Source organism: Dipodomys spectabilis, unplaced genomic scaffold (genome assembly GCF_019054845.1).
Source record: "Dipodomys spectabilis isolate Male_0828 unplaced genomic scaffold, ASM1905484v1 ptg000060l, whole genome shotgun sequence".
In the NCBI taxonomy this organism is placed as follows: domain Eukaryota; kingdom Metazoa; phylum Chordata; class Mammalia; order Rodentia; family Heteromyidae; genus Dipodomys; species Dipodomys spectabilis.
This window is the reverse complement of record NW_024870737.1, coordinates 1,495,362-1,508,269: the sequence shown is the minus strand read 5'-3', so window position 1 is coordinate 1,508,269 and position 12,908 is coordinate 1,495,362. Positions and strand designations below refer to the sequence as shown.

At 39.9% G+C, this 12,908-nt stretch overlaps 1 protein-coding gene across 3 annotated transcripts in view; it reads left to right on the top strand.

The window, feature by feature from the left end:
* Mtm1 (myotubularin 1) overlaps positions 1-12,908 on the top strand; it is a 90,266-nt gene that overhangs the window by 13,394 nt on the left and 63,964 nt on the right. For all 3 annotated transcript variants that reach the window (XM_042680388.1, XM_042680387.1, XM_042680386.1), the window contains exon 2: positions 11,429-11,501. In XM_042680388.1, the coding sequence (XP_042536322.1) occupies positions 11,439-11,501 (63 nt within the window). In that variant the 5' untranslated portion in view covers positions 11,429-11,438. The remainder of the gene's footprint in view (positions 1-11,428; positions 11,502-12,908) is intronic.

Genomic DNA, 12,908 nt, shown 5'->3' with positions numbered 1-12,908 from the left:
GTGTGTGTGTGTGTGTGTGTGTGTGTGTGTGTGTGTGTGTGTGTGTGTGTTACTTGGGCTTTGAACTCAGAACTTGGGCTCTGTCCCTTAGCTTTCCTTGCTCAAGACCTCACACTCTACCACTTGAGCCACAACTCTACTTCTGGCTTTGTTTGCCGGAGTCTCACAAAGACTCTTCTGACCAGGCTTGCCATGATCCTCAGGTCTCAGCCTCCTGAGTATCTAGAATTTTAGGTGTGAGCCACAGGTGCCCAGATATTTTTTCTTAACTTACTGACCTTATTAGGATCTATTAAAAATTCTTATGTATGTGATAAGTATAGCCATCCTTGCCTTATTCCTGGCCTTCAAAAGCTTTCCATGTAATATTATCTATATGTAGATTTGCATAGGTGCTATTCCTACTTTTCTGAAAGATTCAAAATCGTTATTGGATGCTGAGTTGAGTTTGTAGAACCCATGTTTCAGATGTCATATTCTATTGGCACTGTTTTTAGTTTCTCTTCATCTCCTTGCCTTTATCATTTCTACTTTTTAAAATATGATAATTTCATCTGCCTCTTCAAGTCCTTCACGGCTAATATTCCAGATTTTAGAACTGTGTGAGTTCAGTACCTTCACTTTATTCTGTAACAACTTCCTGCTTCTGAGTTTCCCATGATTTCAATGAAGCCAGTCTTTGGGGATTCCCTTTGGATACCCACTGGCTGTGGGGCCAGCTACTGCTTCTACTGCTGTTCTTCGCTCATCTCCAAAGTCAACCTGCTCTTGTAAACTCGGACTAACTAAGGTCTATCAAAGCCAGCATTTCCAAGAATTAAGAGACCCCAAGGCACCTGCATAGGAGATTCACAAAACACCAAATCACAATGATTCCACCCATTTTTGCAACTCCTTTTGAACTGACTTCAGAGTCCATGGTGCCTTAAAAAATCAGTCTATCTATCTATCTATCATCTATCTATCTATCTATCTATCTATCTATCTATCTATCTATCTATCTATCTATCTATCTATCTATCTATCTATCTATCTATCTCCATGGTGTCAGTCATTGAGTGAGGATTCGGCATTTGGTCCAAGGCCCAAATGTCCACCAGGCTCATGTATTAAGTAGACTCGGCACTGGTGCTGTGGGGAGCATTGATTTTGGTTTCACACTTGAGATGGGTTAAAATGGTGCCTATAACCATTCAAGGTAATTGCAGAGAAAGAATCCAAAGAACACATTGAACAGAGATAGCATTGCTGGGATGAGAGTACACCATGGAAAGGGGCTACTTAGAAAACTAACTCATTTAGTTACATGTGCTCTGATAGGATTTTAAACAAATGCCTCATTATATCATGGCTGTACCTCCAGTGGTAATTTCTTGTTTTTCTACACTTGTAATAAAAATCCCTTCTTTATTGTACAGTTTTAATGAAGCCTTTTGTGACAGAAAGTAATCTTCCATGGACAGATAAGGCTGGTTGCTCTGTGCCTGCTTCACAAGCACATATTTGGGAGGGAAAGTCTTTCTTTAAAATGAAGGTCCTTTGTGACTATCAAACTTTATTTCCCTGCCTTGGTCCCTGATTTTCTTAAAATTACTGGTTCAAGCAGGAGATATATTCTTTACTTTTTTTTGTTTTTGTTGGTCATGGGGCCTGGGTGCTGTCCCTTAGCTCTTCAACTCAAGGCTAGCACTCTACCACTTGAGTCATAGCACTACTTCCAGCTTTTTCTGCTTATGTGGTGCTGAGAAATAGAACCCAGGGCCTCATGCATGCAAGACAACATTCTACCACTGAGCCACCTTCCCAGCCCATGTCTTTAATTTCTCTGACCACCTATTCAAAAATTAGAAAGCTATCTGGTGGTGGGTGAGAGACCTTCCACTGTATCATCTATATTATCATCTTGATTCCAATTTAATTTTTATGACTATTCATTATCTTTATTGCCTGATACAGCGTCTCCTTTTTGAGGGCAATACTGGGGTTTAGACTCTGGGTTTCCATCTACTAGGCAGCTACTCTACTGCTTTCACCATGCCTTCAGCCCCTAACTTTTTTTTGTGCTGGTGCTGGGGCTTGAACTCCAGGTCTCCCACTTGCTAAGCAAGCACTCTACCAGTTGAGCCCACACTTCTAGCTTTACATACAAATCTAAAATGCATTTATTAGCATTAATTTCTCAATGAGGAAAACAGTTCAACAAAATACCGTGCTTCATGTTTGATTGGTTGCCAGTACAGGGGCTTGAACCTCAAGAGCTCAGCTTTCTCGCACACTGCTGGTACTCTACCTCTTGAGCCATGCCTCCAGTTCCAAAGATAGGTTTCTTTTTATTATGGAACAGATCAGTTGGGTTCATGAGTTGGAATTGGCAGGTAGAGAGGAACTTGTTCTTGTTCTTATTTTAAAACTTTGTTTACCAGCAGGTATTTGTTACAAAATCTACAGAGAATTTAATGATCTGCTTCACCATATACAATGTAGCTTGGTGGTCTGTGCACTAAAATAATAATCTAGTGGTTAAAATTATTTCCCATACTAATTTGAGCTCTGGAGTTACCCTATTTGATGGCCACAGCTCATGCCACTAAAGCCAATCAACTGTCTTGAAGATATATCATTTGTTGTGAGAGGAACATGAAGTAGCGTGAATGGATCGGCCCAAATCCATCACAGACCACTGGGAAAAATGTCATTAAATTCATCTTCCATTGGGTCTGGATTACATGCATGTTAGCCAAGGGTCTTTGAAGCATTAAACAAACTAAAAGTAGTTGCATCTTCGAAATGAATTATCAATCTCCAGATGATACAGAAGAGTGAATTTCTAAATGAAATACTATTTAACATTTTATAATTTATAATTTCTAAAGAACCCTCATTAAATCAAATGCATTTAGCCCTGAGACTTGGAGTGGCCAAAACAAATTGAGAACCTGTAATGCATTTGCATTAATGTGGTTATTGAACAGTAAGCAACTTAGGTGAGAGATTGGGCTAGGAATGTCTCAGGTATACTATGAAGGTCACCTGCTTGATGCCTACGCAGAGCCTGTGCAGATTAGGCTGACCATGTTAGAAAATGTGTCTATACAGTGATGAAGCAGGCATTGGATCATTAGCACTATAGTTTGAGGAATGACTTGTTTGTGGAAACATGTACTGTCAGATGAGAGGACCTGGCATATGAGCTCCTCTGTTTCGCCTTTGTTTTGCTGTCATTTCTTGTTTTTCCAATGACTTTGTGAGGTTGGTCAGCATCATACCCATTTTGTGTGTGTGTGTGTGTGTGTGTGTGTGTGTGTGTGTGTATGTGTACATGCACATGTGCTAGTCCTGGGATTTGAACCTCAAGGCCTGGGCACTGTCCTTAAGCCTTTCTGCTCAAGGCTGGCACCCTGCCATTCAGACCATAGCTCCACATCTGGCTTTTTGCTGATTAATTAAAGAGTCTCTCAGATTTGTTTGCCTATGTTGGCTTTGAACCACAATCCTCAGACTTCAGCCTCCTGAGTAGCTAGGATTACAGATGTGAGCTACCAGTTCTTGGCTAGTATCATGCCTATTTTGCAGACAGGTGACTTCAGTTTGTTTAAGGTTGCACATGACCATTACTATTAAGGAACAGGATTGGGATTGGCAGCCCCAAGTTTTCTGAACATAAAATTCCTTGTTTCAACTATATCATACCATTGCAGCTAGGCATAATGGCCTTTTGACAGGCTATAAATGCAGTTTAAAAGGACATATTGTTATATGGCTAAGAAAAGTTCATTTGGAAATTATTACTATTTTTTAGTTTGTTATTTTAGGGCTTGAACTCAGGGCATGGGCACTGTCCCTGAGCTTTTTTGCTCAAGGCTAGTGCCTTTGAGACAGCGCCACTTCCATTTTTTTTTTGAGTAGTTAGTTGGAAATAAGAGTCTCACAGGGACTTTGCTGCCTGGGCTGACTTTGAACCACTACCCTCAGATCTCAGCCTCCTGAATAGCTAGGACTACAGGAGTGAGCCACCAGAGCCCAGCTTAGAAATTGTTTTTAATAGTGTAAAGGGTCAGGCACCTGTGGTTCATGCCTGTAATCCTAGGTACTCAGGAGGTTGAGATCTGAGGATCAGGATTCAAAGCCATCCTGGGCAGAAATGTCTGAGAGACACCTTTCTCCAATTAACCAGCAAAAAGCCAGAAGTGGAGGTCTGGCTCAAATGGTAGAGTACTAGTCTTGAGTGAATAAGCTAGCACCCAATCCCTGAGTTCCAGGCCCAACACACACACACACACACACACACACACACACACACACACACACACCACACACACACACACACACACAACACACACACACACACACACACACACACACAGAAAGCAGGAGTGACAGGCTGATTGTATAAATCAAATTTGGTTGGAGTACATCCCTGGATTCATTTCTGCACCCTGCCTCAGTGATGTGTGACCCTGAGAGCCTACAGTATTTATCACATCGCTCTGTGCAGGAATACTTTGCCAATGCTATGTTCAGAGGAAAAATGAGATATATTCCTGTTTTGCAAGTCATATTTTCATGTGAGTGGAGCACCCCTCCCTCCCCAAGTAAGCAAATGGAAACACTAAATTGATAGTGTTCATAGTCTCAAAATGGCTGCGATGTTGAACATTTCTTTTTTGTTCAGTCAAAATAAATTGAATCTCGTAAGTCCTGCTATTTACTGGCACTGCAGGTCCTGAAGAGACCTTTCTCAGAGTGATCCTTATTAGGGTGATACTCCCCCTAGAGGCTAAAGTGGGAATGGTGGCTGGCTTGTATTAAAACCACTGTCCTTTTATTTCTCTTTTATAATGGGATTGTGGCAGTATATTAATTTTTTTAAATTGTGTTTAGGTTTATCATATCTATGATATCCATTTCAAGCTATCAAAAGATGCTGTCCTGAAGTTTGTTTTGTAACTCAGGAAACATTTAGTGTAATAGTATTGAGCGCTGCGGTCCTACATTCTTGGGATTTGTTTTTGTTTTTCCTCAAAAGAATCCCAAGTCAGGAGACCATCCTTGCAAAGAGCATAGTTCTGAATTTAGAGAATACTAAGTCCTAACCTCTTGTTTGCTGGCAGGTTAGAAATCAGTATTTAATATTGGGCAGGTATCCACAGCCGTCTGGATCCTCCAGAGGAAGAGCCTGTTATTTAGATGCCAAGGCAAAGTCATACACTACTGTCAGGAGGATGGAAAGAGAAAACCTGCATGCCTCTTGCAGCAAGGGCCAGTGATGTCTTGTTAGGTGACTGAGAACTAGAGCTCTCTGTTTAGACATTGCTAAAAAGGCCTTATGAGATAGAGGTCAAAATTACTGTCTAATTCTAATGCTTTCAGATATTCAAAGGAAGGGTAAATGTGGTCCCCGTCTGTTTATGGCTGTTCCAAGAGTTTTGCATAATAGTTTTTTCATATCCAATAGAAAGGTAAAAACACTTTCTTTCTTCCTTTATTTCCTCTCTCTCTTTTTCTCTCATTTCTTCCCTCTTTCCTTCTCTCCTTCCCTTCTTTTCTTCTTCTCCCTACCCCCATCTCCCACCTCTTTCTTGCTAGTCCTGGGGCTTGAAATCAAGGCCTGGGTTCTCTCCCTTAGCTTTTTGGCTCAAGGCTAGTGCTCTTCTACTCGATCTACAACTCCACTTCCAGCTTTTGGGTGGTTAATTGGAGATAAGAGTCTCATTAACTTTCCTGCCCAGACTTGCTTTGAACTGTGATGATCCTTAGATCTCAGCCTCCTGTGTAGCTAGGATTACAGATGTGAGTCACGGATGACTGATGAGAACAGCTTCTTAGTTTGGCAGAAGGATGAAGGCTAAGAGGAAGATTTTGTACCTTAAAATCTTTTCTCTGTGGGAATAGTCTGAGGTGGAGGATAATCTTTTTCTAGGTGTTCGGTGTACATTGTTTCAAAGTGATAGAAGTTAAAGCTGAGTCTGCTGTCCAGAGCTGTTATGCGTGGAACATTTTGATTAGCCAAAGTGTTGGTTGTTTCTTTTTAATTTAAGCCTGCATGAATTCCTGACTCAAATGAAATATTAAGCAAATGGTTTTCAAGTTCCTTTTCTAGGCCTTTATTCCCAGTTCATTCAGCAAATACCTATTAGGTGCCAGGCACTATTGTAGATATTGTAAATGTAGCAATAAGGAAAATTAGAATTGTAATACATGTGACTTGTATCCTTGTATTCTAATGGGGGCTCTCATTAGTATCTCAGTGAGGGAGATAAATAGGAACAACAATTATTATCTGAAAGGTGCTAAGTGTTAGAAGAAGGGACAAACAGGTCAGGATGGAAAAGCAGGCCTGTTGAGGTTGTCAACAATTATAGACAACGAAGCCATGTTGTGACTTACAGTCTACTCAGTAATACCATATGCAATACTTAGGAACTATATGTTTAGTATGTACTTTTATTTGAAGGGATGAAGCCCCAAAGATTTATTAGCTTGGCGAGTTGAGTTCTCTTAACATGCATGTGTCCTTATCTGTCCTCTTTGGTAAGTTTGGGACTATTGCAAGATACCTGACTTGGTTTCTTTTCTTTTCCTCTTTTACTTATTTTTAATTGTTATTGTAGAGTTGGTATACAGAGGGGTGATAGTTACATGATCAGGTAATGAGTAATGAATACAATTCTTCTTGAACCATGTCTCCCCTTCCATTGCTCTCTCCCGGTTTTTCCCTCCCATCCTCACCCACAAGATATTTAGTTCATTTTCTACATAGTGTCTAGTAAGTATTACTGTTGTATTTGTTTACCCTTGTTCCACCTTTTATGTGCCCTTCCATACCCTCTCAGATACAAGCAAACTAATAAATGAGAAAAGAAAAAGAAAACAAAAACAGCAATGGCAACTAAAAATGTCGCTTGTCTCCTTTTCTTGGAGCTCATTTCATAGAATATTATTTTATATGATCATCTGCACATAGCTCTGACGGTTTCTTTCAGACAACTTGGAAAGGTAAAAAAAAAAAACCAGCTAGGGCTATTGACTGGTGACTCACACCTGAAATTCTCGCTACTTAGGAGGCTGAGAAATGGAAAGATTGTGGCATGAGGCCAGATGGGGCAAAATAAGTTCAGGTGATCCCTTCTCAACCCATAGCTAGGTGGAGTGGCACGTACCTATCATGCAAGCTACAGCTGAGATAGGGAGGAGGGAGGTTTCGTTCCAGCCCAGGCAAACAAAGCCTAAGATGTATGGATCGTAGTCCAAGCATATATTTTGGCTCAAAAATAACCACTGAAAATAACAATAGCAAGGAAGAAAAATCCACTTGTGTCCCTATCTTGAGGTTCATTTTGCTTAATATCATCTTATCTAAGTTTTTCTGCTTGTCCCAGACATATACTAGTTATTGCAAATAAGGGAAACCATGGAGCCTGTGTTTCTTTGGGCCTGGCTTACTTCACTTAATATAATTTTCTCCAAGTCTTTCCATTTCCTAACAAATGGGGCAATGTCATTCTTTCTGATAGAGGCATAGAATTCCATTGTGTATATATAAGACATTTTCTTGAACCATTCATCTACTGAGGGGCATCTGGGTTGGTTCCATATCTTAGCTATGGTAAATAATGCTGCAAGAAACATAGTTGTGCTGATATTTATAAGGTACCATGTGATTTTTTTTTTGTTGCTTTGTATGTCTCTCCTCCATGGTGTAACCCCTGTTTTCACTGTATTTGATATTGGCATAATTTGGGGAGGGGAAGGGAAAAAACAAAATGTTTAAATAGGGATACAGATTGATCCATTGCAACAATGAGATGTACAAAACACTATGTCGAAAACCAAACTTTACAAATTAGGTGGGGGTGAGGGTGGGGGAGAGGGGTGAGGATGTAGTTGAGGAGGTGGGAGGGACAGGATGGTAGGGGAAAAACAAAGGAGGAGGCAACAATGCTGGATATGAAATGTACTCATTACCTTGCTCATGTAACTGTAACCCCTCTGTACAGTATTTTCACAATAAAAAACTTATTTAAAAAAAACAGTGAAAAACAAGGTCGGAGATGTGACTCAGTGGTAGCATGCCTGCTTAGCAAGCATGGGACTTGGAGTTGAAACTCGAGGAACACCACCACCACCACCAATAGAAAACCTCACAAACTAACAAACAAAAACCTCACAAACACATGGAAAGGACACACCCATGTTAGGAGACATAGGGCCCAGGGTCTTGTCATCTCTGTAACAGGAGAAAATTAGGTTTGTCATTACAAAGGTATTTTTTTGGGGGTGTGGTAAAAAATGATAGACATCTATGTTTGTTTAGAGTTCCTAATTAGCATATATATAGGAAATTAAGTTTCAATTTCTGCTTTAAAACCAAAGTAGCAAAACAATAGTTTTTAAATAAAAAGAATTAGAGCTTGATAGTTAAGGTTTGGGATGAAATGCTTTATAAACTAAAAGGGCATTTGTCCAAATAAACTTCTTTTTATGCTCAGGCCAGCGTAGATTGTGATCCTCCTATTCATAAATAGATCTTGCTCTAACTAGAATGGCAAGCATGTACTACCACACCCAGCCTTTTTCTGTTGAGATGGGATATCCTGAAGTTGTTTTGCCTGTGTTGGCCTGGAACCACAATCCTCCTAATTTCCACCTCTCAGTAGCTGGGAATCCAGGCCGCTGTCATCTCCTCTCTTTCTTTCTTTCTTTTGGTTTGAGACTCAGTACCTGATGCTTTTGCTCATTGGCTGGCACTCTACCAGCTGAGCCACATCTCCAATCCCAAAGGGTTGATTCTTTTCTGTCTTTTTTCATTCTTTCTCCTCTCTCTCCCTCCCTCCCTCCCTCTCTGTCTGTCTGTCTCCCTCCCCTAGCTACTTAGGAAGCTGAGATCTGAGGATTGAGGTTCAAAGCCAACTTGAGCAGGAAGGACTGTGAGACTCCTATTTCTCCAGTTAATCAGCAAAAAGCCAGAAGTGGACATGTGACTCAAGTGGTAGAGTGCTAGCCGTGAGCTGATAAGTTAGGTGACAGCATGAGGGATGCTTGAGAGTTCAGGCATCAGTATGCTCCCCCCCCCCCCCACTCTTTCTCACACACACACATATACAAGACTGCCATATGTGCCAGGATACAACCATGAACCAAATGGTCATAAGCCTTCCCTTTGTGGAGCTGACCTCTTATGGGGGCAGTTGACAATTCCAATCTTGTAAGTTTGCCCTCATTGCTTTGTCCTGGTGGTTGCCCTTATTTGAATGCTGTCACCTGTCTCAGGCCTTTTTGTTGTTGTTGTTGTTTGTACTAGTACTGGGACTTGAAATCAGATCCTGAGCACTGACCCTCACCCTTTTGGCTCAAGGTTGGCACTCTACCACTTGAGCCACAACTCCACTTCCAGCTTTTTGGTAGTTAATTAAAGAAAAGAGTCTCATGGTCTTTCCTGCCTTTCTCACATCTCTGCCTCCTGAGTAGCTAAGATTACAGGTGTGAGCCACTGGTGCCTGGCCCTCAGGTTTTTCTTAATAACAGTGACCAGCACTGTGAAGCTATCAAATTATTAGGTTTTATTCCAAAATATGTTGATATTCTTCAAGATGTGTTCTTAAGAGAATAATTGTGTGTGTGTGTGTGTGTGTGTGTGTGTGTGTGTGTGTGTGTGTGCACACGTGTGCATGCATGCATACTTGTGTTGGTACTGGGGCTTTCAACTCAGGATCTCATGCTCTTGGTCGGCTTCTTTTCTCAAGGCTGGCACTCTACCATGTGAGCCACACCTCCATTTCCAAGAGTAACTGTTCTTTTAATGCAGCCTGCCAGAAGGATTCTGTGACTATCAGAGAAACTTTGTCGAATTAGATATAGTTTGCCTCCTACTGACTTCATAGCTGTCATTAATTTTGATTTAAAAATAACCTGAGATTACATAATTTCCTATTGTTGCTATAATTTTCACAAGTCTAAATGAAGATCTGCATTAAAACTGCTTTGTGTGTTCTGAATCTGTTTTCATTTATGTCTGAATTGTGAGGAATATGCATAATTTAAATGAAATAGATATTTTCCCAAGGAAATACTTACCAAATCAGAGCTTGTTAATTTGATTTCAGTCAATCCATGCCACATTGAATTGCCTTAATTTGGAGAAAGCAAAAATCTTGAAGGGGAAAATAGTACACGGGTTAAATTGTCCACAGTTCTGTCATTCTGCTTGACTGCCTGTAAATTATCTTCTAAGATCGAAAACAATAAAAATTTGGGAACTATTGCACATTGATAAACATTGAAGGTTTTTTAGATGACAACTTGAGTGTTACCAATAAAATTCCAGAATATTGTGTTTTCTGAATTTCCTTCTATGTGTTTACTGAACCATTTGCCTTTTGTTTTTCTGTTTGTATTTTTGAGACAGGTTCTGTGTTTGGACACGAGATCCTCCTACTATGTTTCTAGTGCTAGTATTACAGATTTAGACCACAACACATGACTCTGTGTGTGTGTGTGTGTGTGTGTGTGTGTGTGTGTGTGTGTGTGTGTGTGTGTGTGTGTGTGTGTGTGTGTGTGTACCAGTACTGAGGCTTGAACTCTGGGCTGTAGCTTTCTTTGTTTAAGGCCAGTGCTCTTCCACGTGAACCAGAGCTACATTACTGGCTTTTTGCTGATTAATTAGACATAGGATTTGTCTGCCTGGGCTGACTTTGAACCATGATCTTCCGCTCTCAGCCTTCTAAATAACTTGGATTACAGTCATGAGTCACCAGCACATGACACTCATGACTCTTACTAGTCATTTATTATCAACCTCTATATCTGACCTTATATCTTCTTGACTGTTATGTAAAACTCTTGGAATGTATAGCTAAGTTAGACACATCTCTGGTTTCTACCAGCCCTTAAGGTAAGAATGTGATAAAGGCAACATCTGAATGCTGTTTTCCTGAATTATTTTCCCAACTCCTCAGCATTTATTCATGAGAATTGACATTTTTCCACAGTGAACTTTATACTCATTTGCCATAACGTGAAAATAATCTAAATGCCCATCAATAAGTGAATAAACAAAACGTGTTGTATTCCTTATAATAGAATTCTTTGCAGAAATAAAAAGAAATTGGTGACACATGCAAAAGCCTGGATGAATCTCAAAATCACTATCCTAACAAAAATAAACACTAAAGCAAATATGGCATATGACTTCATTTATATGAAACATAAGCTAGCATATGGTGATAGAAATCAGGTCAGTGGTTACTTTCCTATTGGAATTCTTTCTCATAGTACCTTGTTCTGCTTGGTTCTTCATATTATTCATCCCATAGGCAGGGCCTATGAAGTTAGATTGGTCATTGCCAGATAAAATTGAAAAATCTTTGGTATCACATATGGAAGTTGTAATATATATCTAGTTAATGTAGTATTTTGTCTTCCTTGGTAGAGTTTCCAGTATGGCTGCTGCATCAACTTCCAAGTATAATTCACACTCCTTGGAGAATGAATCTATTAAGAGAGTAAGTTGAGTTTTCAGATTTATATCTCTCCCTCTCTGTCTGTCTTCCTATCTTTCTCCTTTCACCCCTTCTTCATTCCCTGCTTCATTTCTGTCTCTTTATATTTGAATATTAAGCAGTCACTGTATTTTTTAATTATTATGATTTTCATAATTTATTGACTTACTTTAACTACATAAATATATTAGATACAACCTTATAGGTGTTCGGTGTATTTGGTCTCTGTAAATCCTTTTTTTTTTCTTTATTGAGATTAAGTGATTAACATCAGTTTTACAAAGTTCACAGTATTGTGGGATAGTGATACTTAGTTAAAGTCACAACCACATTTTAACCTTCACAAGGCACATTGTCATTATCATGGTCTATAAAGCTTATGGTCTCTACAAACTTTGACACCACAGCTATTTTTTCCACTTCGGGTGATAAGTACATTTCTTTGCTTTTGCTTAGTGTAAGCTGTTCCCTCTGTCTCTCCCATTCCCTTCCTCCCATCGCTGCCCTTGAGTTGCTTATGTAGCTTCATGTTGCAGAACCTGGGTGTCAAAAATTGCCACCAGATCTTAAATTCCAAGTTATCAGTCCTCTGCCCTGCAAAGCTTTCTAAAGGGCACATTGGAAGGCCAGGGCTCCCTGAGCAGTCTGCTGTACCTTCCTAAATATTAGTTTTTTGTTGTTTGTTTGTTTTCTCATCCTTAGGCTTGAACTCAGGGCCAAGATGCTGTTTCTGAGCTGCTTCTGCTCAAGGCTAGTGCTCTATTACTTGAGCCACAGCGCCACTTCTGGCCTGTTCTGAGTAGTTTATTGGAGATGGAGTCTCAGGGACTTAGTTGCCCAGGCTGGCTTTGAATCACAATCCTCAGATCTCAGACTCCTGAGTAGCTGGGATTGCCAGTATGAGCCACCAGCACCCAGAGGCATTGTTTTCTAATTATGATGACAAAAGAGTTACATGTCCACAACAAATACAACTTTAACAGAAAATGATTCCCCAGTAGCCCCAGGAAAAGTGTGCAATTCGAGGGAGATTTTGTAACATATATTGAAAGGAAGAGATAAATTTAAAATAAATTTTTATTCATGGACCCGGAAGGCTTTAACATTCTTCACTGGAAAGGTTAATTTATGTTCCTACCCAGAAGCATGTGCAGATACTCAAGCAACCAGAGAGGATGCCTTTTCATTTTATTCCTTGATTGCTGACAGGGCTGACCTTTTATTATTAAAGCGTTTTATTGTCCATTCCTGTTTCTTTTGTGAAGTGACTATGTCTTTTGCCTGTTTGCCTTTTGGCTGTTTGGAGAAGATTCTTATTGATTAATAAGTGTTGTTTAAATCATGGTAATTAACTCTTGACTACATATCTTATTAACTTCCAGTGGTTAATAGGGGGGTATTTCATTTTCA